Here is a 23857-nt window from a genome sequence, read left to right as displayed (position 1 = left end):
TGGCGTTTTTTGCAAAATGGTGACCGATTGGCTGGTAGCAAGCAAATCAGTACATGAGATAGAAGCAAGACTGAGACCAGAGCTCAGCAAAACGTTGCTTTTTACTTAGACTTGCTCTTACTTGATTATGTGCGTGTTCAGCAAGGTTCTGGAGCCGTGGAAAAGGGTTACAATAGTTATATTGTGTCCTGATCGTTCACATAAAACAAAATGACTTATCAGCATGGGAAAGCCTTTCATTTAAATGCAGGCTGACAGTTGCAGCGATCCGAAAGTGAACGCGTGCCCCGAGGCGTGGCGGTTAACCCTCGCTCCGAGCGAACATGCCGCCGGGCCCAGCGGGCCACATGTACGTTTTCATTATTCATCCCAAAGTGATGGAGAGCCCGTGAGGGCAAACATCTCCATCCTGTTTGGGAACTAAACGCAACAAGAATTCTGACACATGAAGGCGATCCACTGTTGCCGTGGCAACTGACAGGAATTCCTGGTGGAGGTTAATCCTTGGACGGTACTTTTCAGAACAGGGCTTCTCAAACTTTATATTCATATTCGCTCAGGCAGAAAAAAATATACTTGTCCATGTATATCTTAAACAGATTGGCAAGACGCCCACCCGATCCCTGCCCTCTGCTCACCATGCATACCACCACCCACACTCCATTTAACCTAAAACTCCTTTCACAGCTTTCCTATTGTTCCCAAGTACTTCATCTGTGGGTTCTGCCTGTGCCGTAGATCCGATCGGACCGAGACAAGAGCTGGTTGCTGCGCTACAGTGTGACGGGTCCTGGTGCCGACCAGCCGCCGACGGGCATCTTCATCATCAATCCCATCTCGGGTCAGCTGTCCGTCACCAAGCCTCTTGACCGGGAGCACATTTCCAACTTTCATGTAAGTTCTGTACGGGCTGTGCCGACTTTTGGGGATTTGTTAGGGGCTCTGTATGCGATGCCGAGGCCCTTTTGAAGTATCTCAGTCATTGGTAACCAGTTGAGGGTGTGCCCCGTCTACTGCCCGAAGACAGCTGGATTATTAATCCACAAATTCACTGGTTTATCGATACAAAATTAAGACATACCAGAAATTTGAACAAATTGAACACGCTTCTTCAAATTCTTGTCTCAACTCCTCTGCTCATGGCCGTTTTACCACTTCCTTGAACTTCACTTGATTCCGGATACTATTACCACGGTGCCCAACGCACAACAGTGATTGGATATGAATGACCTTGTGGTAACACAAGCAAGTGCAAGGAAAACATGAAAATTCAACTAAGGAAGGCGGAGATTCTAACTCTGTATCGAGAACTGTGAGGCAGAGATTCATAAACGTGTAACCACTAGTCCACCATGCTGCACTTTTACCCAACAACAATAATCATCCGTCCATCTCGGGGTTTACGTTCCGCAATAAGTGAAATCTGCAATATAAAAATACTGTACTGCCTGCCTAGGCCTGTTTTTACAGCAGTTACAACACTTTTTTCAAGGTATTTAAATGCAGTTTTAAAATAATACAAGCTTATTTAAAAACATTGAAAGAGAGAGAGAGCGTGAGAGCACAAGAGCAATGGACAAGACAAAAACATTGTACAAACTGTGTAAAAGCGTAACCAATCTCTGTTTGGAGTAAACAAAACCGATTTTATCCAAACAAAATTAATTTATCTTATGACAATAAACATCATTAATTGTGCCCAAAAATTTACATTGTACATTATAATCAATTTACAGCCATTGTTTTCTGTAACCGTAAAAATGAGGATTAACGCGGAATTCAGATTAAATCGTCCAGCAAAAATAAAGCTGATCTTGAAATACTTCCTGTTGTCATTCTTCTGTCAAATTTTGTGTCAAATATATAGTAGGTGTGTTTCCATTACCCTCAGTTTTGGGTTTAGGGATAGGGTGCAAGTTGCACAAAAGCAAGCTGGTAATGGAAAACTCTCAAATATCGCAAAAAATGTTTTACGCTCTCATGAGGTGCTTTTTGAGACGTGTCAAAATAGAAGTATTTTGCAAAAGTGTAATGGAAACACTTTTTGCATATTCCCTGTAGTCATGTGACCCCCGCCCGATCACAGAGGAAAGGAAGTAGGAAGTACGGGGCCACTTTCGTGTCGGAGCTGCCTCCGTTCAATGCACGTCCCGTATCCTTGCATGAGAAATGGTCGTTGCCCCGGGCAACGAGCAAACGAGCGACATACGGCGTACGCCATCGTTTAAATCCATCCATCCGCGCCATAACATGAGTTATAAGCACGTGCGCACGCAACACCAACACCAAATGCCCGAACTTGCTTGATGGGGGGAGGGAGATGTTTTTAAAGTAATATTAACAACTCCGGGGAATCTGTCTTCCGTAAACATCATGAGCACCTCCTACAGAACTGCGAGATCCCGCGAGACGGGACATTACGAGAATTGCGCCTTTTCGAAATAGTACAATATCGCTTTTATTTTTGCGAAAAAAACTGTAATGGAAACGCAGCTACTATGCCACCATATAATAATAATAAAAAACGGGAAACAGAACAATGTAGTTAAAAATCTATGAAATAATGGAACCCAGAACCCGCAATGGAATGCGGTTTACTGTACTACGCGGGAATGCCGCCAATTGAGCCCGAGTCAGAATCAGGCATCCTGTTTTATTTTCAACATGACTGCCAAGCTGGGCCAAATAAATTCTCTCCCGTGCTTAGAGATGAAAAAGATCAAGTTCTCCTTAAATTCAAGCCTGACGACATCTACCGCAGTCACCCGCCTCTCTGGGAGACGAGCGTAACCTTTTGATCGGAAGCGGCGCGGCGGAGCACCGGGGAGTGCAAATCTGGAGTCGCAGCAGGGCCATTTGCATTTAAGCCGCCCGATGAATATTCATGACGCTGGATGTAGTTGTCAGAAGTGGGAGCCGAGATGGGCCGCCATGTTTATTCATGAGGGAGAGGACGCCCTAAACGATTTACTGGCCGAGGGTCGCAGGCCAGCAGATAGCTTTATTCATCATGTTTGGCCTTTTTTTCATGCCGAACGCATTCGTCTTGCAACTCTTGCCGCGCTGACAACAACAAAGTAGGCGAAGACGGGCCAGCCAAGCGTCTAATTGGCCCGATGCTGAGAGTCAAGCATTCGCATTGGTGTTTTGTACCTCCTTGATGACAATGCTGAGAGACAAACGTTCATGGTAATGCTGGTGCGTGTTTTTTGTGGTTAACCCCCCCCACCCCCCCCCGCAAATCTACATGGAGAGTATCGGTGAACATAATTAGAACTGCATAGCTTTAAAGGGAGATTATTACATGCGCATGAGGTGTCCAATATACGTTCCGTTGCTGTTCACAAGCCCAGGGTGGATATTTGCGTGCTATCAGAGGATTGCTGTTATTGGAAAAACACATGCATCTTTCCCCCACTGAAATGAATGGAAGGGCCATTCATCTGTTCCACGCTCCCAAAACAAAAAATAAAATTGCTATTTAATGAAGAAAAAAATAATACTCTGACATAAAAACACACAATAATGACCTGATGTTGCTGCACTGTGTTCAGATACGGCGCTGAAGGGTAACAAGATTTGATGCAACAAGATAGATGCTAATTAGTTAGCCCATGTATGAGTTAGTGGAGGCTATGTTTTTGTGTTTGTATACACAACGTATAATTCTCTGTGGGCAACGATTATTTCAAACACCCCTAGAGGTAATCCGTATACCGCAATGCTTGGACCCTACAATGTCCGCTTTATACCAAAATGGTAGACTTCCTGTCACTCTTCTGGCATGATACTTTTTGGTGGTTCTACTCCTGATAGATATGCATACCAATTTTTTTGTGGCCAAGGGAAATTGGCTTCAGGGGCTGGAAAAAATAAAATAAAAATCAGGGCGCGTGACCATGACATTTGTTGGTCAATTTTTCAGCACGCAAATTTGGTCCAAGGATAACAACTGAGACCCTTTAAGAGGGCCTCCGCATCACATATTCGCACTCACAAATCTACAAACCAAACACTGCTGTTGTTTTGTTGTCCCAGGACGGGACCCCACTCTGAGCTGCTAATGCTAAACGTAGCCTTGTGGCTTGTGTGTATGTGTGTATGCGTTTGCTGTGCGCAGTTACGCGCCCACGCAGTGGACCTAAATGGCAACCAGGTGGAGACGCCCGTGGAGATCCACATCAACGTCATTGACCAGAACGATAACCGGCCTGAGTTCACACACACCGTCTTCAACGGCACCGTGCCGGAGGGCTCCAAACCAGGTACAATTGTCAAAATATATGAAACACATCTTTTGAAGCATTCCTTATGCTTGTTCTCATTTAACCTCTCGCAGTTTACCAAACAAGTAGTGCGACTCTAAACTGTCACATGAGACAAAAGATTGTTTTGTCTAATGAACGTTCATTAGCTTAATGCTAATATTAACAGGGAATTCCACAGATGAGCTAATGTAAAATTCGCATAGAACTTACAATAATTATTTTTTTTTTAAATCATTACTTATTTATTTGTATGCGCTCTCTTCCTTCTTGCAGGGACCTTTGTGATGACTGTGACGGCTGTGGACAAGGATGATCCCAAGACAGCGAATGGGATGCTGCGATACAAGATCCTGACTCAGAATCCCCAAAGCCCGTCCCCCAACATGTTCACCATTAACAACAAGACTGGTGACATCATCACCGTGGCAGCAGGCCTGGACCGCGAGGTGTGTGTGTGTGTGAGTGGGTTGGGGTGACGGGTAGGTGGGGGTGTGCGTTGGCCATATGGAGTCTCCGCCTGTCAGCGTCTGTCTGGCCCGCAGTGCTTCCCGCAGCGCTAAAACAGATTGTGTCTTTTTTTAGTCATAATCCAACACTAGTAGAGCCGGCAAAATGTTCGCGCCATTCCGAACGGCACGTCATTTGTCATTTGCATGCCAGCACGGGGCCGTCAAAAAGATGGAGGCTGTGGATGCCCGTTGATAAGTCACTTCATGACAGCGCAAGTGTTGTACCTGAAGATTATTATTAAAAATCAGGAGGAGATCTCTGGTAATTGTAGTAAATGGTATTGCATTATAATTGGAGTGAACTGTATCATGTCACATGGTAATGAGGTCAATCATATCTTGTCACGTGGTAATTAGAGTGAACCATATCTTGTCCTATGGTAATTGGGGGAAATTGTATCTTGTCACATTTGAAGTGCATTGTATCGGATTAATCGAGTGAATAGTCTTACGCTAATTTAAAATATAAATCGTATTCTATTGTATGGAAAATGACATTAACTGTAAATTTGACTGAATCTTGTCACATGGTAATTGGAGAAAAGTGTACCGCATCCTGTCTCATGGTAATTTGACTGAACCATACAGTATTGTACCGTGTGGCAGTTGGACTGAATCTTATGGCGTGTTAATTGAAGGTAACCGTAACTTATCACATGGTAAATGTGCTGAGAATCATAGCTTGTCACATGGTGATGAGAGTGATTTGTATCGTATGTTGTCTCATCTGTGTTCTTCCCGGTTGTTGTTTGTTTTTAGAAAGTGTCTCAGTACACGCTGATCATCCAGGCCACCGACATGGAGGGCAACCCCACTTACGGTCTTTCCAACACCGCCACCACCGTCATCCGGATCACCGACGTCAACGACAACCCGCCGGAATTCACCACCGACACAGTACGTCTCGCCCCGCTTTTAACCGGTGCATCCCAAACGGTTTCCTCCGCTGATCTTGCTGTCTGCGGTAGTTCTTCGGCGAGGTTCACGAGAACCTGGTGAACGTGATCGTAACCAACCTGACGGTTACGGACAAAGACCAGCCACACTCTTCGGCCTGGAACGCCGTTTACCGCATCATCAGTGGAGACTCCAAAGGGCATTTCTCCATCCCTACCGACCCCTCCACCAACAAGGGACTCCTGACCGTGGTCAAGGTGCGAACACTCGGACCCTTAACCGACTCCACCCTGTGCCGTGCAGCACTGATACCCACTACGCGTTCCTCCCCAGCCCATCGACTTCGAGCTGTCTCGCTCGTACGTGCTGAACGTGGCGGCGGAGAACGAGGCCCCGCTGGCCCGTGGCATCCACCCGCCGCGCCAGTCCACCGCCACCGTCTCCATCCGCATCCTGGACCTCAACGAGAGCCCCGAGTTCAGCCCCAATCCCAAACCCATCAAGCTGGATGAGGGCCTGGCCGCCGGCTCGCCGCTAACCACCTTCACAGCGCAAGACCCCGACCGCTTCATGAGGCAAACCATCCGGTGAGAATCTCCAAGAGGGTTACGGCTATTTTGTGTAGTTGGATCGGCTTTTGCAGGCTGGTTGTGGCTTCTTTTAGTCAGGTTTTGCCATTTTGCAGTCACGTTGCGGTGTTTGCAGTCACGTTGGATTGTGCAACCAGACTTTGGCTTTATACCGTCAAGTATTGGCATTTCATAGACGCATTGCAGTTTTTTTGCAGATGGCTTGAGGATTTTTTACCATCAGGATGTAGTGATTTTTAGTTGTGGTTTTGCAGTCGGGTTGCGGTCCTAGAGTGCGTTCTCCAGTGCCTCTCCGTGACATCAAAGTGCCGTGAATAAATCCATCCGTCGTAGCGCTTTTACACTTTTATATCATCAATGTTTTGCCTCCCGGCGGAGCTAAGGCCACGTTTACTTCCCCCCTCTTCAAGATTAAAAAAGAAAAAGAAAAAACTGATCCCAGACAGGCAAGTTTGCCAGTTGAGTCTACAGGACGTCTCCTCTGGCCGACTGTTTGTTTCTAAATGGAGCACTCCCGTTTTTGTTGCCTAGCAACAGCCAATCGGGGGCTGGCAAAAGGCACATGGACATTCAAACGCACTCGCTGTGTGGTTTGTAATGCCTCCTTTTTGTTGTCGGATTATGTCCTCCAAGCAGTTTTGACTCGTCGTCAGTGTGTGTTCTAAATAATGTCTAGCGTCATATATACTGCTCAGAAAATCCTTACAGAAGATAAAGCATATACTGTATGTATATTGAATGTCTGTGTGGCTTGGCTTCACTGTTTGTGTGCTAATATGTGTAGCTTTAAGGGTCATACTTGCGTATTCCATTGTGTGTTAGCATTAGCATTAAGCTACGGGACAAAAGGCTATGCTATGTGTTTGTTCTAAAAACACAATGTGTAATTCTCATAGTTTTACATTTAGTTTGATAGTAAAGTTCAACTTTGCGTAGCAGTGAACAGCTTCAATTCTCTTTTTTGAAGAATTTGACATTTTTCCATGGGAAGTAAGTTGAGTCAAGTCAAACCAATGGCAAATGTGCCAACACTTTGGGACTGAGAATTGTTGATTGTTGTTATGCTCCCGTCTTAAATCTGCTCTTTGATTGTTCAAAGATCTTTTAGAGAAATTATTCTCCTCCGAGTTGCGGGACTGAAATTGAACAAAAGGCTTTCTCTCGTGCTCTGCTCCACTTTCCGGGAATAGCTTTCAAAAATATGTGAAACTTAAAAGAGCTTGCCCATCGCCTGTATTTAAAATCCTCAGTGGCTCACTTTTAACGGATTCTCTTGGAATGTGTCTTATGTAGTCAGGTGCTTTTACTTTCCTTCTGAGGTGTTTTTATGTTCCTTTGTAGTTGTTATTGCGTGAAACGAGACTAGATTATATGCAGTTTAACCAAATGCGACTGCATAGTAACAGTTGAGATTTAAGCATTTCAACAGATGTATCTGCTTTAATTACTTTATTTCTTAAGGCGTTCTCTTTGTTTATTTGGTGGCAGTGTATGAATAAATTAGCCGTGGCTAACAGCTGGCTTTTTGCCGCAGGTACTCCAAGATGTTCGACCCCGCCAATTGGCTGGAGATCGACCCGGTCAACGGGCGTATCTCCACCATCGCCATCCTGGACCGCGAATCGCCATACGTCAAGAACAACCTGTACAACATCACGTTTATGGCCGCAGATAACGGTGAGACTACAAAAACAAGCACAACATCCACACACAAGGCACAGGTTTTGATCACACTGTGTGCCTAATGAAGTGTCCTGATGATTGTCTAGCCAAGACCATTGACGTTGCAAACGTTGTGTTAGCATTTTGAGCTAATAACACAGCATTCTACAGATAATACATTACTGATCTTGGAGCAGACAAAGTCAACGTGTTTCTGCTGATTTGTTTGTTATTTTGTTTTTGTTTTGTTTTTTGTTTGGTTTTTTGGATTTAAATCGGCTCGCATAGTAACTAGGTCTTACGTAACATAGCGTTAGCATTTTGAGCTAACACCACATAGTGTCAAGTTAGTTAGAAATAGGAAATGGTTTGATTTTGGTTTTCCCCATCGAGTCAATTCAAATAATTAGGCCTAGCGAAAGTAGCATGATGTTAGCATTTTATACTAACAACAGCATAGCATTATTTTACAAAACAATGAATTGCTCTTGTTCATTTCCGACTGAGTGAAATGACTATGTGGACGTCAGCATAGCAACTACGTCGTCTATGTAGCAGGACGTTAGCATTTTGAGTTATCAGCAGTAGCTTCTTTTTTTTTATATAAATTAGTTTGCTAAGAGCAGACAAATATTATATCATATTAACTAGGTCTCTTATAAGCAGTATAATGTTAGCATTTTGAGCTAATTTTTATTTTATTTTTGAGAGTACTTGTATGCAGAAACTCATTCTTTTAAGCTATGGTGTTGTTTTTGCCATTGCTCTCGCCCCATCGTCGGCCCTCCGGGGGACAACAGTTTTGTAGTGTCCACTGCCTACAATACTTGCATTTATTCCCCATGTTCCCAAATTCTTCCTCTGGTGCTGCTCATAATCGTTCTTTATAGTCGCAGAAAAAAACAATTGTCTGTTGAAAATGGAAAATGGCTGGAGAGAATGGAATGTCACAGCCGTGCTTCCTCTGTTTGCGCCCGGAAATGCCATATCACCAGCTTCACAAAACACAGTTGTGTATCTGTGTTAAATGTATATGTGTATCTGTGCTGAATGTGTGTGTATTGTGTCTTTAATCTGCTCATTTCTGTTTTCTGTGTGTGTCTGTGTCTTATATGCATCTGTTTATGTGGTCTTGTGTGTTTATGTATTGTGTGTGTGTGCATGTGTGTGTGTTTTCCACGTGCGCGTCTGCACAGGTGTGCCACCCGCCAGCGGTACGGGCACCCTCCAGTTGTACCTCATGGACATCAACGACAACGCGCCGCACGTCTTCCCTCCTGAGGTGGAGATGTGCGAGAGGCCCGAAATTGGCAGCGGCATCAACATCACCGCTGTCGACCCAGACCTCGGCTCCAACGCCGGGCCTTTCGCATTCGAGCTGGCCACGCGCCTGTCGGACGTGCGACGCAACTGGACGCTCAGCCGACTCAGCGGTAAGCAGACGCGCTCCACAGTCAGACCTATTTTTGTCATTAAAAAAGGTATTTTATTGGTAGGATTTTTCCTTTTAAAACTAAATCTAATAATAACGTCTTTTTTGGTAACAAATTTGGGGTTTGACTGGCAAAACCTGATATCTCCATATTCTAATCTAGCCTTTTTGTGAGCAAATGTTAATGTTGTAATTGTAAAATATTTAATTGACTAGTCCGTTTGAGTATAAATCAAGAGTTTTATCATCTTATTAATAAATGTTATGTTATTGTGACTTGATGTAGCCTTTCCTGGGTGTTTTCTAGGCCAAACTTACGGTACATTTTTCATTTAATTTAGCCTTTTTGTGATGAAAAATTGTGTTTTGGTGGAAAAACGACATTTTCCAAATCTAAAATGTTCCATGCGTCCCCACTAGTCTAAACACGGTATTTTGATTAACATGGAATTTGTGGAATCTGAATTAAGCAGCAAAATCCAGGGGGGGGGGGACATTTTGCCCTGTACTGCCACTTGCTGTCGGCTGAAAATGACATCAAAGTGCCTCAGGGTCCAGGTAACAACCAATCACAGCTCACCTGTTTATTGGGTTTGCTCATGTGACGTTTGCAAGATGAGCCATTACGCACTGTGATGTCCTTTTTAGTCGACAACAAGTGGCAAAATGGCTGCCCCCTGAGATGGAGAACAGGTGGATTTTACTGCTTAATTCATATTCCACAAACACAATATCAATCAGACATCATGACGTCTCCACAATGACAAAATACGGTTTTGGCCCATCAGGTGAGCATGCTCAGCTGCGTCTGCGCAGCGGGCCGTTGCCACACGGCGTCTACGAGGTACCCGTGGGCATCACCGACTCGGGCAACCCGCCCATGACCAACACGTCGTACCTGCGCGTCAAGGTGTGCCGCTGCGACCGCCACGGCGACTGCGTGGACGTGCAGCGCGTCATGGCCGCCGGCCTGGGCATGGGCGCCGTCATCGGCATCCTCATCTGCATCATCGTGCTGCTCGGTAATGTTGAAGATTGACTTTAACAGTAGCAGAGCCGCACGCACGCACGCACGCACGCACGCGCGTCTCTTCCGCAGAGGCTTGTTTGGGTTTCAAATCAGCATTCAGCTTTCAAATGGAGGTCCTTCCCAACCTTACAATACTGGAAATATTGAAAAACTTTTGGAGACATAAACAAGTTTTTGTGGAAAAAATTCAATGATTGTGTGTGTGTGTGTGTTTGTTTAGTGTTGGTGCTGCTGTTGGGCGTGTGGATGAAAAGGCGTGACAAAGAGCGGCAGGCTAAGCAGCTCCTCATCGACCCCGAGGACGACGTGCGCGACAACATCCTCAAGTATGATGAGGAGGGTGGCGGCGAGGAGGACCAGGTAACAACAAGTTCCATTTAGTATTCCATTCCAAAGTTTTCATTCAGAATTCATTTGATTTCTAATATTATGTTTTTTGAAACATACATTGTTATCAAATCATATATTTTATGTAATTTTTCATATTTTTATTTTCCATTTTAAAGTATTTTGGAATTTTTCAATGGCTTTTGATTTTAAATTAAATTTAAAAAAAATCACTTTACAGTTTTGTCTTTTGTCTAATTTTTCATTTTATATCTGAAGTCATTTTACATTTTGGTCTCATTTTGCAGTTCATATTTCATGTTTAAGATTTTTTATTTATTTACTTAATTTAATTTACTTGATTATTTTTGGTCATTATATATTGTTTACAATTTTTTTGTCTTTGTTTTGATTGTTGTATTTAAAATTTAGGACAGCGCTTCAAATTACGGTTTTAAACCAGGGGTTTGGGTTGTGAAGTACGGTTAGGGTTCCATAGTAGGGTGTCAAGAGCTTTCAAAGACTGGTGACGGTTTGAAATTGGGGTTTCAAGTCTGGGTTTGAGTTTTGAACTAGAGAGTTCATGTTTCAAAGTAGGGTTTTAAGTTAGGGTTTTAAGACAGTGAATGTTTTTTTAACTAGTTTTTCAATTTAGGGCTTTAAAATTGGATCCTGGATTATCATCCTGGATTAAGGTTTCAAAGTGCATTTTCAAAACAGCGTTTTTCATTTTCAATTTCAGACGCGGGTTTTAGTCCACTCCAAGTGACTTAATAGCAACTCTGCTTGTCGCAGAGGAGAACTTTCAGTGACGACGATTTGTGCATCTCCAATAGTGTCATGTGCGTTTTTTGCATTTGCGTGCGTTCAGGACTACGACCTGAGCCAGCTGCAGCAGCCCGACGCGGTGGCGGAGAACGAGTGCGGCGCCAAGGTGGGCATCCGGCGTCTGGACGAGAGGCCGCTCCACCACGACCACCGCTATCCGATCAGGTCGGCCGCGCCGCACCCCGGAGACATCGGCGACTTCATCCATGAGGTTTGTGGATTTGGATTCCAAGTGGCCTCCAACGCCAAACCACCTGTTCACATTCAAATGAGGTTACTGTTGGAAACTGCGAGTAGGGCTTCAAATGATGCTTTGATTAAGATGTGTGTGATTGCGTGCATGTGCTTGAAGACTCTTGTGGTCGTGACAAATTAGTTGGTGTCTGGGCTTCTTGTGTTTTTTTTTGTTTTTTTATCTATCATGATGCTAGGCAAGAGAAACATCTATAAACTGTTAAAGAACACACTATCTACACAATTGGAGCCAAATACACTATTTGAGTGGATATAACGTCACGTTACACTTGACACACTGAAACACCAACACATCGCAAGGAGACGCCATTTTACTACTTCACGCTCACTAACAGGTGTGGATGCACAGCGGCTGTACACTTATTTTACACACACAAAAAAAACAAATAGAAAGTATTCAAACATATGGGGATATAATAAAGCAATTTATAGAACTTTGCCCACCCGTAAAACATGTTCACATGTTAAAACAAAGAAGACCGCACCGTAACACTTGTCTGCCTTTCGCCCGTTTTCATCGGCTCCGAGAACGTGTCCCTTTGCGCATGCGTACTAAACTACAAGTGGGTACCCATGATCTTACACTGCCATCTACTGACCAAATTGAGTACTTTTCGTCCTGCGCATTAAATAAAAAATATTCGAGACAAAATAGATTTACAAGGGAAATAAAAAAACCATACTCTCAAGTCTTTTAAAAATAAATAAAACATACTCTGCGATCACTACACTACACTAACCATGCCACAAATCGAGCAAGAAGAAAAAATGGAGATTCGCTAAAATGTTTTTATTTATTTCTGTATAGGCCAACAGTATTTATTTTTAAACAGACGTTCATAAAGAGAAGCTAAATTTAACTCTGTTCTGTTGTGTGGCCTGAAAGGAGTTGTTGCATTTTGATTAATTTGATTGCGAAACGTCACCTTGGGTTGCTAAACTGGTTGATATGAGCTTCTGACACATGACACGTCGCGTCATCAATCTGTGCATTTTTATTTGTGAACGTGTGTGCATGCGCGCGTGCGTGTGTTTTCAAATGGAAGTTACTCGTCTTAATCTGTGAAATCTCCTCTAGTAGTAAACAGGCAGCGTCTGTCCGGTTTGACCCAAATCCTCCCCATGCGTAATCTGTTTTTTTGTTTTGTTTTTTTGCACGCCGCCGCCTGCTGTCTATCTCCTGCAACACACGCATTAACTGCAAATACTGCACTTGAGCTGTCATGGTCATTTCAGAATTTATTATTCTATTAATTAATTGAATAATCAGATTTTTTTTATCAGATTAAAGTGTACAGTATTACAAGACCATTTTTCCCCAATTACTGACTATAAATAATTATTGTTTATGTAGGTCAAAAATACAATTATGCATATCAATTATTTATAATTGTATTCATTATTTTGTAGTATTATTTTTATTATTACAGTTTATTAAATGTGCATTATATTGTTATTTATATTTCATTACATATATTTATTTATTAACTATATATTTATTATTACATATTGTCACTCACCTAAAATAATTACCTACTTCGTTTTTTTGTGAATATAATTTTTTTTGCCTAAATCATCTCCTCATGATGCAAATGGTTCAATTGTTTGTGTTTCCTGAGAAATCTGAAATTACTTAGCCGATTATTTTAAGAAGGCGTCGATATGATTTAATGGCTCGAGTACTCGATTGTTCAAATAGTTGTCAAATAATTTGTTAATCGATTAGTTGTCGATTAATTAATTTTGACAGCTCTATTAAGTGCACTCTAGTTGGTTGTGGCAACAACAAAAAAATCACATTATTGGAAAACTTGAGTTCGTTGGGAAATATTTTTTTTTGGGGGGGGGGTAACAAGGAGGTTAGCCAGTTTGACATTGGGGTGCCACTCACCTGTCAGACAGCGTAAAAGGGTCCACACAGGTGACGAGAGGCTTGAAGTGGGCTCTGATGGCGCGTACGGAGAAACCGAATTACCGCCGTAATCCCGTAGCGGGTAAATTGTGTGATGATGACTGACACTTGCGAAGGGAAGAGAATCGGTTTCCTGCCTGGGTTGTTGAGCGTTACAGGTGATCACACTACGGGGGAATAGACCTGTCCGGGACTATATTTGCATTTTTATATAACAAACTACATAGTTGACTCCAGATCTGAAACGATTAATCGAATATTATTTAATCAATTTTTTATACAGTGGACTATGTAGTCGACAGTACAGCTGAAACAATTAAGCAATACTCGACCACTATATAGGGATTATTAAAACATGGACTGTAGTTGATTACTATGCTCCACTAAATAAAAATCCCAATGTAATGAATAGTCAATTAATGGTTTCACTCCTGGTGTATTATATAGTTGACTTGATGATGAATTGAATACTTCTTGATTTTAGTGGAGATTTTTGAAAATGGTCAGGATTCAACCTCTGAACTGATCAATTAGGATTGATTAACCACCACAGGGCGCTCCGGTAAGAGAGAATGCAAGTCTTCAGTTGAACTGAATCATTTAATAAACTCAAAATGCAGACTTATTCGCATGTGCAGATTTACAGTATCTGGAGAAATAAAGGAAATAAAACAATTACATTAAAAGCAACTATCTGAGTGTTTCTATCAATCAAAACCAAATTACACTCCTGATGCAAATACATGTTTATGGGCTATTTGGAATGAAAACTTACAGTATTGTTGGTCTACATTACTCATATTAGCAAGTTACTAACAGCTACACACTCTGCCAGTTAGCGATGACTAGCTAACTACTCAACTGCTAATAAGTGCAAACATCAGACAAAAACGAACATATAAGATACACAAACACTCATATTATCTTACTAAGCACATATAAACAAAATTTAGAATTGGAACGAATCAGAATGTACACTCACGTCGTTATTTATTACTGCACGCTGCGAACTGAAAGAACGGAGGATCGAAAGCAGGAAACGGAAATACAGCGCGGTCTTTCAAATTAAAAGCAATCATTTCAAAATAAGACACAAGTAAACATCGCAGACAATTTTCGTTTCAGGGCCTGAAAGCGGCGGACAACGACCCGACGGCGCCGCCCTACGACTCGCTGCTGGTGTTCGACTACGAGGGCGGCGGCTCGACGGCCGGCTCACTCAGCAGCCTGCACTCGGCCTCTAGCTGCGCCGACCAGGACTACGACTACCTCGGCGAATGGGGTCCCAGGTTCCGCAAGCTGGCCGACCTCTATGGCGGCGGCGACGACTGAGGGCGGGACGGCGCCCGGCCCGAAATCCGACCCTCGACCAGGAGGGACGCTTTTATTTGGGACGCGTGGCGGCGACGCGGACTCCACTTGAATCTCACGTGAACACTGAGGTCAAACGTGCCTTTATGTACATTCTTGTCTTAGGTTTGCGCTGGCTGGCTCTGATTGGTCCATTTGGAGCAGGGGTGACAAAGTGCGGCCCGTGGGCAACATGCGGCCCAACAAACTTTTACATTTCAACAGTCTTGTAATTAATTCAGCCCGTTATCCCTTAAATGTATTCTTTTTTTTATGTCCTCATTAATAATTGTTAAATGGATTTAGTGTAAATAACAATAAATAGTGGCAAAATTTAAATATTTATTACATTTTGATAATTGGTTAATTAACTATAATTAATTAAAAATGAGAATGAATTTATTTTTTACTTTTTTTACTTTATTCTTTTTAATTTAATTTTTTAATTTAGAGTGAATTTCCTATTAAAATAAACAATTTAATACACTTCACATATACATTGGAATCATTTATTATATTAGTATTTTATTATACTCATTTTATTAGATGAGTTAATTGTGTCAATAAAAATACAAAATAAAAACTATCTTACTTGTATAAAATTTCTAGTCAAATATTTTTATCATATATTGGGCTAATTAATTACAAAAAAAGTCTAAGACAATATTAAATGGCTGTTAATTATAGAAATAAAAATAAAATATTTACCTGTTGTACTTAAATTTTCTTGATTAAAATGAGTACTAAAATAATATTAAATAAGTGAATTAACTAATTAAAATAAACAAATAATGGTCAAAAGTACAAATAATGTATTCATTAAATTAAAATAAAATTTGACATACACATTGAAATCATTTTATTTTTTAAATAATGGTTAATCAAAATACAATAGTCCTTGCATATTTGCCATTTTTTAATGAAGGGATGAAGATTTTTTTTATCTGATTCATCAGTTAATTGAAAAATCAATTGACAGATTGATGGGCCGTTCAAAAAAATTGTTAGTTGCAGCCCTATAATGAACAATTTTACAATTAAGCAAAAATTAAAACAACATAAACAAACTGATTAACCTTCTTTTATCATTGTTTTATTAATAATGATGACATAAGTGAAATGAACAACTTTACATAAACATTTTCCACATTTTTTCATCTCTGAAAGGACTTTTGCGCATGTGTCGATTTGAAAATTCAGAAAAATTAAAAGTTTGCTCATTTCCAGCAAGCCCAGGGCTGGCCGCCATTTTGTGCGTGTGCGCGTGTGCAGTTCCCACAGAGGCACGCTGGACGGACACACGGATGGGTGAAAGGTCAACAAAAATATGTCATTTTTCCTGTGCAGCTCCACTTTGCTCAAATCTTGACATCACAACAACAAACAAAAGTGGCAATTTTGTGGTACGACGTTGTTAGCATGCATTTGGCCACCAAAAAGTCGATGCAGTAAACGTTGTCTCGGGATTTTTATGTTTGTTTGTTTTTCAAATTTTTTAAATTAAAAAAAATAATTTTTTGGGGTCAACTTTTAGTTTCATTTTTCTTTTTAAAAAGTGACATACCGGTAATTGGAAATTACAATTAATTTTTTTAAATTAGCTTCTATATTATAAAAAAAAAGAAAGAAAACATTCAAATTAAGTCTAACAGTAAAAAATAAATAAATAAATACTTGATCACTATTTTATTTAAATCTGCATAGAATAAACCTACATTTAGTTTAATAAATTGAAAATGTCTTAAATGTACAATTTTGTTGAGGTATTCCTTTTCATTTTTTAAGCAAAAAAATGAAAGTACAACTTTTGCCAACTTTTTTTTAAATCTCATGAAAACATTAAAAGTATAAATAAAAATTTACAAAGACAATTATAAATTAAAACATGCATTATGATGTTATCCGTTATGCTAACATTGAAAAAATTTGATTAATAAAATGATTTAAACTAATACAATTATATTTAAAAATTTACCAAGTGAAAATGTTATAGTTATATTTGATTGAAAATGAAGTCAATGAATTTCATTTACTGTCTTTTTCAATTTTTTTATTTGTTGGTGGCTAAGAAAAGCAAACGGCGTTGTAAAGGAGCAGCCCCCAAGTGTCGAGTGGCTCAAAGTTTGAGCTGCACACGAAAGTTTACTTTTTTAATTAATTTTTTTATTTTTTTATTTTGGCAAGAAGACATGTACAGTAAACGCCAAGCTCTTCTTTCTGTTTGTTTGCAAAATAACACGTATGCAGCCATAGGCCACCAGAGGGAGCCATCGTCAGTTGCACTCGGTAGCGCACAAGTTCGCCAAACATCGAAGCGAAGTGAAGCTTTGCGTTTGCTTTTTTCCTAGGGCCTTGTTGGTGTTTTTGTCGGGAGGGAACATTCCAGATGGATTCTCACTGTAAACTGTACACATTTTTGTTATTTGCTTTTTCTCGTTGTTGGATAAAGATCGCAATCCTTGTACATGTTCTTTGGATTACACATTAAAATGTTTTTGCATGTTTCCAGCTTTTCATCGTGACCAAAGTGCAATTTTTCACCAGTGGCCATGCAAAATTTCTAAATATACATTTAACAAAAAACATTCGATCATGTCTTAAGATTTCAATTTAAATGTAGAAACTGTCTTCATTTTGTATATTTGAATGTAGTTTTACATTTTCTAAACCTTTTTCACTTATAGAGACATTTTAATGTTTTTATTGACTTTTAATTTCATTTTATATTCTGTTAAAAAATTTGCATTATTATAGATTAAATCTATTTTTTAAATGTAATTTTAACTGATTTTCCAATTTAAAATAGAAAGCTTTAGATTAAAATAACATTTAACTGAAAATTAACTAATTCATTGGCATCAATTCATTTTGTTCACTTGTTAACTTAAGTGGAAAAAAATGTTAAACTAATAGAAATAGTTCAAATGAATTTTTGACGTTTATAGCAGTCAATGGCAGTGAATGAGTTAAAAATGTTGTATGTAAATCTTAGTTTTAATCACCATTAAATACATTTAATAGATACATTTAAAACTGTGTAACAATTTATTTAAATGATTTTTAAAAGTTTTTATTTGTTGATTTAAAAAAAAATGCATTGTGAAAATTGTAGCTAAGAAATAATTTAGTCACACCAAAAATCAAAACATATCTTAAGGTTTCATTCCAATTAGTCAAGCAATGAATGGAAATCTTTATGTAACCAGGAAATCTTTTGACTTTTGTAAGTGCAAATGTGATGAAGGTGGTGTTCCTAATAAAGTGACCACAAGGGGATGAAGTCACAGAAAGGAGAGAAGTCGAAAAGCGGCTTTAAAAAATAAAAAATAAAATCAAAGCATCATCAAAGTGGAGCGCCTGCCTGAAGGTTTTTCCACGTCAAAGAGACTCTTGCTCAAGCGCTCGTCGCCGCTTATCCTTCCAGAACATAGACCGCCCCCGGACGCGCACTCTCAATACTTTACTTGTTGTTGCTTTTTATTCCCATTTAAACTTTTTAAATGTATGCAAAATTCCAAAAGTGAAGTGCTCTGAAAACTTTTCTGGCTGTCCAGTGCGGCCGGAAACTTTATGTTGCGGCTTTATTCCCCCTTTGGGTCAAAGTTCAAGATATAATCTCTGCTAAACCCGCGAAATAGCGAGGTACAACCCAAGATAAAACCCGTTATGAATTTTGGACCCAAATACAAAACCACACAAATCCGCAAATAGCAGGGGACAAGCTACACACACACACACGCGCGCGCACACACACACTGGGACAGGATAATTAGCATTGTGATTGGTCCACTCAGTGTCTGCATACCTGCTATTACTGTCAAAGACGTTTATCCTGCTGCTTCTGATGAAAAGCCGTTCAGCTTCATTAACCAGCCTTTGTTACACACAAGCAGAAACACACACACACAAATGTCAGCGGAAGATTCTGGAAGGGATTTTTTTTTTTTAAAGTGAGGGGTAAAAAAACAAACAAATCAATTCCAGTAAATCCACTTTTATTTACAAAAAAAATATTGTACATTTAGAACAGATAGAAAAAATGTGATTAATCATGAGTTAGCTATTGAAATCATGCGATTAATTAAAATAAAAAAATATAACCGCTTGATTTTTTTTTTAAAGATTAAAAATTAGGGCCATCGGGCAATTAAAAATTGTTATCATAATTGATCGCATGCCTTCACTAGTTAACTCACGATTAATCACAAATTTTATATCTGTTTGAAATGTACAATGTTAAACTAATATAAATAGTTCAAATGAATTTTTGACATCAATAGCTGTCAACGGCAATGAATGAATTAAAAAATATATATATTAAAAATTAGGGGCGTCAGGCGATAACTAATGCTATAATTAATTAACCGCATGACTTCAATAGTTAACTCACGATTAATAAAAAAATTATATCTGTTCTAAATGTACAATACAATTTTTAATAGGTTTTCATATAGTAAACAGAAGCATCACTCGGCCAGTTAATAGACTCATCCTTGTGCAAGTAAATAGACCTGAACCCTGTCAGCATGTCGTGACCACATTTTGTGAGTATTTACACTTTGCACGGTCAAGGCGGCCATGTTGACGCCAACAAGGGCGACAGCAACAGATAGCATCAACGCAAAGAATAGAATAATCTACACATTTTCTTACCCTGCGGGATGCTAGCTAGCATTTAGCGTTTAGCGTGACAGGAGGAGGACGTTTGCTCGTGAGTATGACTGACGGCGGCGCGTTCAAAGGGGTTTGTCCCGTTCTTCCAGGATGGAGATTACGGCATCATGTGGCGAAGGTATCTTGTCAGCTCCTTGGAAATACAAGCGTCTCTTAGCATATTAGCATCAAACACATAAAGCGGATTAAGATTGGACTTCTTTTTAAATTTAAATTAGAAGCAAAAAAATCCTGTGGAAGTTTCTGTCAGTTATTTTGTGTGGCTGCAGTGGCCTTCTGCTTCTTTCGACTCATCATGAGTGAGGAAAGTGTTGGCAACCATTCACGTCACAGGCACATTTATTTTCAACGCTACAAATTGGCAGCGCTGCGCTAGCGCTGGCTAACACTTTCAAACATTTTCTTCTTCTACTACTGGTCACTTGCTGCTGTCATTTAGTGTCTATATTCTAGCTCAGTTGGATGTGTCTATTTACTGGACCGCAGAGCTTAGGCTATTCAATTTGTATTGGATGTATACACATGGATGCGGTTATTTACTGGCCCAGAGATGTGTCTACTTACTAGATCCTAGGGATGTTTCTATTTACTGACCCATGGATATGTCTATTTCTTGGACCGGGGATTTGTCTACTTACTGGATTAAAGGGATACAGGTGTGTGGTTATTTACTGGCACGGATTTGTGTCTACTTACTAGATCATGTGAATAATATGTGTAGTTGTTTACTATACTGACCCATGCGTATGTCTATTTACTGGCCCAGTTATGCGAGTATTTACTAGATTACAGGGATGTGTCTATTTACTGACCCATGGATATGTCTATTTCCTGGCCCAGTGATGTTAGTACAGTATTTACTAGATTACTGGGATATGTCTATTTCCTGGCCAGGTGATGCAAGTTTTTACTAAATTACAGGGATGTGTCTATTTCCTGGCCCAGTTATGAGAGTATTTACTAAATTACAGGGATGTTTCTATTTACTGACCCATGGATATGTCTATTTCCTGGCCCAGTGATGTGAATATTTACTAGATTACAGGGATGTGTCTATTTACTGACCCCATGGATATGTCTATTTCCTGGCCCAGTGATGTTAGTACAGTATTTACTAGATTACTGGGATATGTCTATTTCCTGGACAGGTGATGCAAGTTTTTACTAGATTACAGGGATGTGTCTATTTCCTGGCCCAGTTATGCGAGTATTTACTAAATTACAGGGATGTTTCTATTTACTGACCCATGGATATGTCTATTTCCTGGCCCAGTGATGTGAATATTTACTAGATTACAGGGATGTGTCTATTTCCTGACCCCATGGATGTGCCAATTAATCATATTCTGGATGTTTCTATTTAGTAGCCCAGGGATGTGGATGCGAGCCCATGGATGTGTCTATTTACTAAGACACATATCTGCCATATCAGTCGCCATCTGCTTTTTGCCGCTCACACGCGAGTGAGAAAGGTGTTGGCGACCGCTCACATAGCTGCTACCTACAATTTGGCAGCGTTGTGCTAACGCTGGCAAACACTTCTAATCTTTTCTTCTTCTTCTATGTTGACTTCCTGCTGCTGTCTGTAAGTGTGCCAGCCGTGTGTTGTTATTGGCTGAGCAACACATTCGCTCAGTCGGCATGTATTACTCCTCTCTCGCCGACTAGGTCTCGTCTTCCTGCTGTCGGACTGGGCTGCCATTGGTTGACTTTTTAGTAAGTGTTGATGTGCTCTCGCCAAAAATAGATCTTTCAATCTATCAGTCAGTCAAACATTACAGCAGCATGGCTCACTAAAAATAGACACTTCCCTTGCTCAGTAAGTAGACTTCCAGGAATTAGACCAGTTCCGGCGCTTTAGATGGGACGCTATAAGATTAGTTTGAAATTATATTAAAATGTTACTGCGACATAGTTTGGGTTTTTACTATGAATGTAGGCAATTATACTGTTAAAAAAAAAAAAAAAAAAAAAAAAAGTACAATTCTCCTCTCGACAGTTTACAGGACAAAACAAAGCACATGTTTTTGTTTTCCAATCTTAGTGCTTTCGTCCGTCATCGTTTGCATTTTGCCGCATGCGCTGCAAGGCTCAAATCTGCTGCTCCACTTTCACTTTTCCAAGCGCTCGCAAAGCCGCACATTTGGCACCGCAGAAGAAAGACGGAAGAGAAGAACAACAAAGATGGAAGGGAAGCTGACTTATTCTTCTTTCCTGACAGATTGAGGATGGATGGGAGTCAGTCTTGGCATCTTTGTGAAGTCCAAACTTTCTAGGAGCTTTTTTCCTCCCCCTTTGTTCTTATCCTCTACATCAATCATTCATGTTCCTGCCTTTTTCCCAGCACAATAAAAGCACGTCTGATTGTTGTCACTCACATGTCAAACTAAAAGAAGTCCCACGATTCAAAGTTTCTTTTGACACTCGACCATCTTCAAACTTCTGCCAAACTGTGATGATAGCACTCTCATACACGACTACTTATTATTGTAAATTATGGACTCTGAATTCATGAAAAAGTCACAGATGTCTCAATAATGGATCAAAAGGATGTGTCTATTTACTGGACCAAGGCCTATGGTTGTGTGACAGGGATGTGTCTACTTACTGGATTTTAGCAATATGATAATGCACTTGCCCAAAGATTAGTCAATTTATCAGCCCATTGATGTGTCTACTGAATGGTACATGGACGTATCTACAGGCGAAGGGATGTGTCTATTCGCTGGTGAAGGGTTGTAGGATTGACTGGCCCATCATGGATGCGTCCATTTGCTTACCCATCGTTGTCTACTGGCTGGCCAGGGGTGGGACTATTTACTGTTCCAAGGGTGTGTCTATTTGCTGGAGCACAGGCAAGTAAATGTATATTTACTGGTCCATCTGGAGACTTGGAAATATTTTACTTCGTACGCCTGTGGGCTCTGTGCTGAGACACTGGTTGCCGTGGCAACTGCCAGGAGAAGCGGGCAGTGTGACTCTTATCAGCGTGCTGGCAGAGACACACTGAGCTCGCTCAGACTTGAAACCTTACTCAGGAAGAGAGACTCTTCCATGGCAAGTGGTTATTGTAAATCATACAGAGCTCTTCTCTTTCAACAAGGTTTCTGTTTACGCGTCGGTTAGCGATCGCATCGTGTTTGTGTTGACATGCCACAAGAGAAGTGCCTTTGAGTACCTTTGAGTCCGAATTCCTGTTAAATCATTTTATTTGGCAAGTACTCTGGTTTGAATGTCGCCACCTGGCAGCCCTTAAAAGTAGAATTTAGTTGTGGTTGTTTTACATTTATTCAATAACCCTGTCACAACACTAGCTACCAATCTGCTAACAGGTGTTTTGGCTCTATTGCGGTATTAGAAGCACAGATACGAATAGGTGATTTTTTTCAGACATAACTTTTTGTTACGTACTACTGAAAAGTTTATTTTTCTTTTCTTTTTTCTTTTTTTTTACCTGCAATATGGTGACTGCGAGCGGGCAAGTTAAGGACATCTCAGATCGGAAAGAGAGAGATAAAAAAAAAACTCCAGTCACGAGATGAAAGCGTCATGCAGAATAAACAGGTTATTTCAAGAGCAACAACAAACATGGCTGCCTCCCTCGAGACAGCGGCAGATTGTGGGAAGCAGCAGGGGCAAGCGAGAGAGGAAGATGAGAGAGCACATTTTAGTTACGGCGTTCCCTTTTTGCAGGCCAAAAACCTGGGAGGGTGAAAAATGCTGCCCTCTAGAGGACACAGACGTTATTACACTTTCAAGTGAAACAAGAACATGGAAAACGGTTGTCTATTTTTCATCTTACGGGTGGGCTCATGGGCAGCTTACTATTTATATAGTAGTTGTAAACTTCAGGTTCGAAGCTACTGTATACACTGGATCAGTCCATGTTACATTGAAGGGATGTGTCTAGTTGCTGGCCTATAGACATACCTTTTTACTGGGTCACAGGATCTCTATTTGCTGGCCTATCAAATTTGTCGACTTACTGACTCAGATGAATCCATTTATCAGCCGATTGAGGAGTCAATTTGCTGGCCCGTGGATGTTTTGGTGTGAGGGACAACATGTTTGCACCCTGCAAATTCCAGTTTTTGCTGGCAGATATATGCTGCTCTCTAGAGGA

At 40.5% G+C, this 23857-nt stretch overlaps 1 protein-coding gene across 1 annotated transcript in view; it reads left to right on the top strand.

The window, feature by feature from the left end:
* Positions 1–17574, top strand: part of LOC147166380 (cadherin-2-like) — a 41552-nt gene extending 23978 nt beyond the window's left edge. The window contains exons 5-16 of the mRNA XM_086088645.1: positions 739–894; positions 4121–4265; positions 4542–4714; positions 5537–5674; positions 5746–5931; positions 6008–6261; positions 7799–7941; positions 9123–9359; positions 10147–10380; positions 10609–10748; positions 11587–11754; positions 14836–17574. Of these exons, the coding sequence (XP_085944771.1) occupies positions 739–894; positions 4121–4265; positions 4542–4714; positions 5537–5674; positions 5746–5931; positions 6008–6261; positions 7799–7941; positions 9123–9359; positions 10147–10380; positions 10609–10748; positions 11587–11754; positions 14836–15042 (2181 nt within the window). The 3' untranslated portion in view covers positions 15043–17574. The remainder of the gene's footprint in view (positions 1–738; positions 895–4120; positions 4266–4541; positions 4715–5536; positions 5675–5745; positions 5932–6007; positions 6262–7798; positions 7942–9122; positions 9360–10146; positions 10381–10608; positions 10749–11586; positions 11755–14835) is intronic.
* The last annotated feature ends 6283 nt before the right edge of the window (positions 17575–23857 follow it).

The sequence above is a fragment of the Leptonotus elevatus genome, chromosome 11 (genome assembly GCF_054856555.1).
Source record: "Leptonotus elevatus isolate MCC_2025b chromosome 11, RoL_Lele_1.0, whole genome shotgun sequence".
NCBI classification, from domain to species: Eukaryota; Metazoa; Chordata; class Actinopteri; order Syngnathiformes; family Syngnathidae; genus Leptonotus; species Leptonotus elevatus.
Note: the sequence above shows the minus strand (reverse complement) of the source record. Positions and strands in the feature narration are given on the sequence as shown.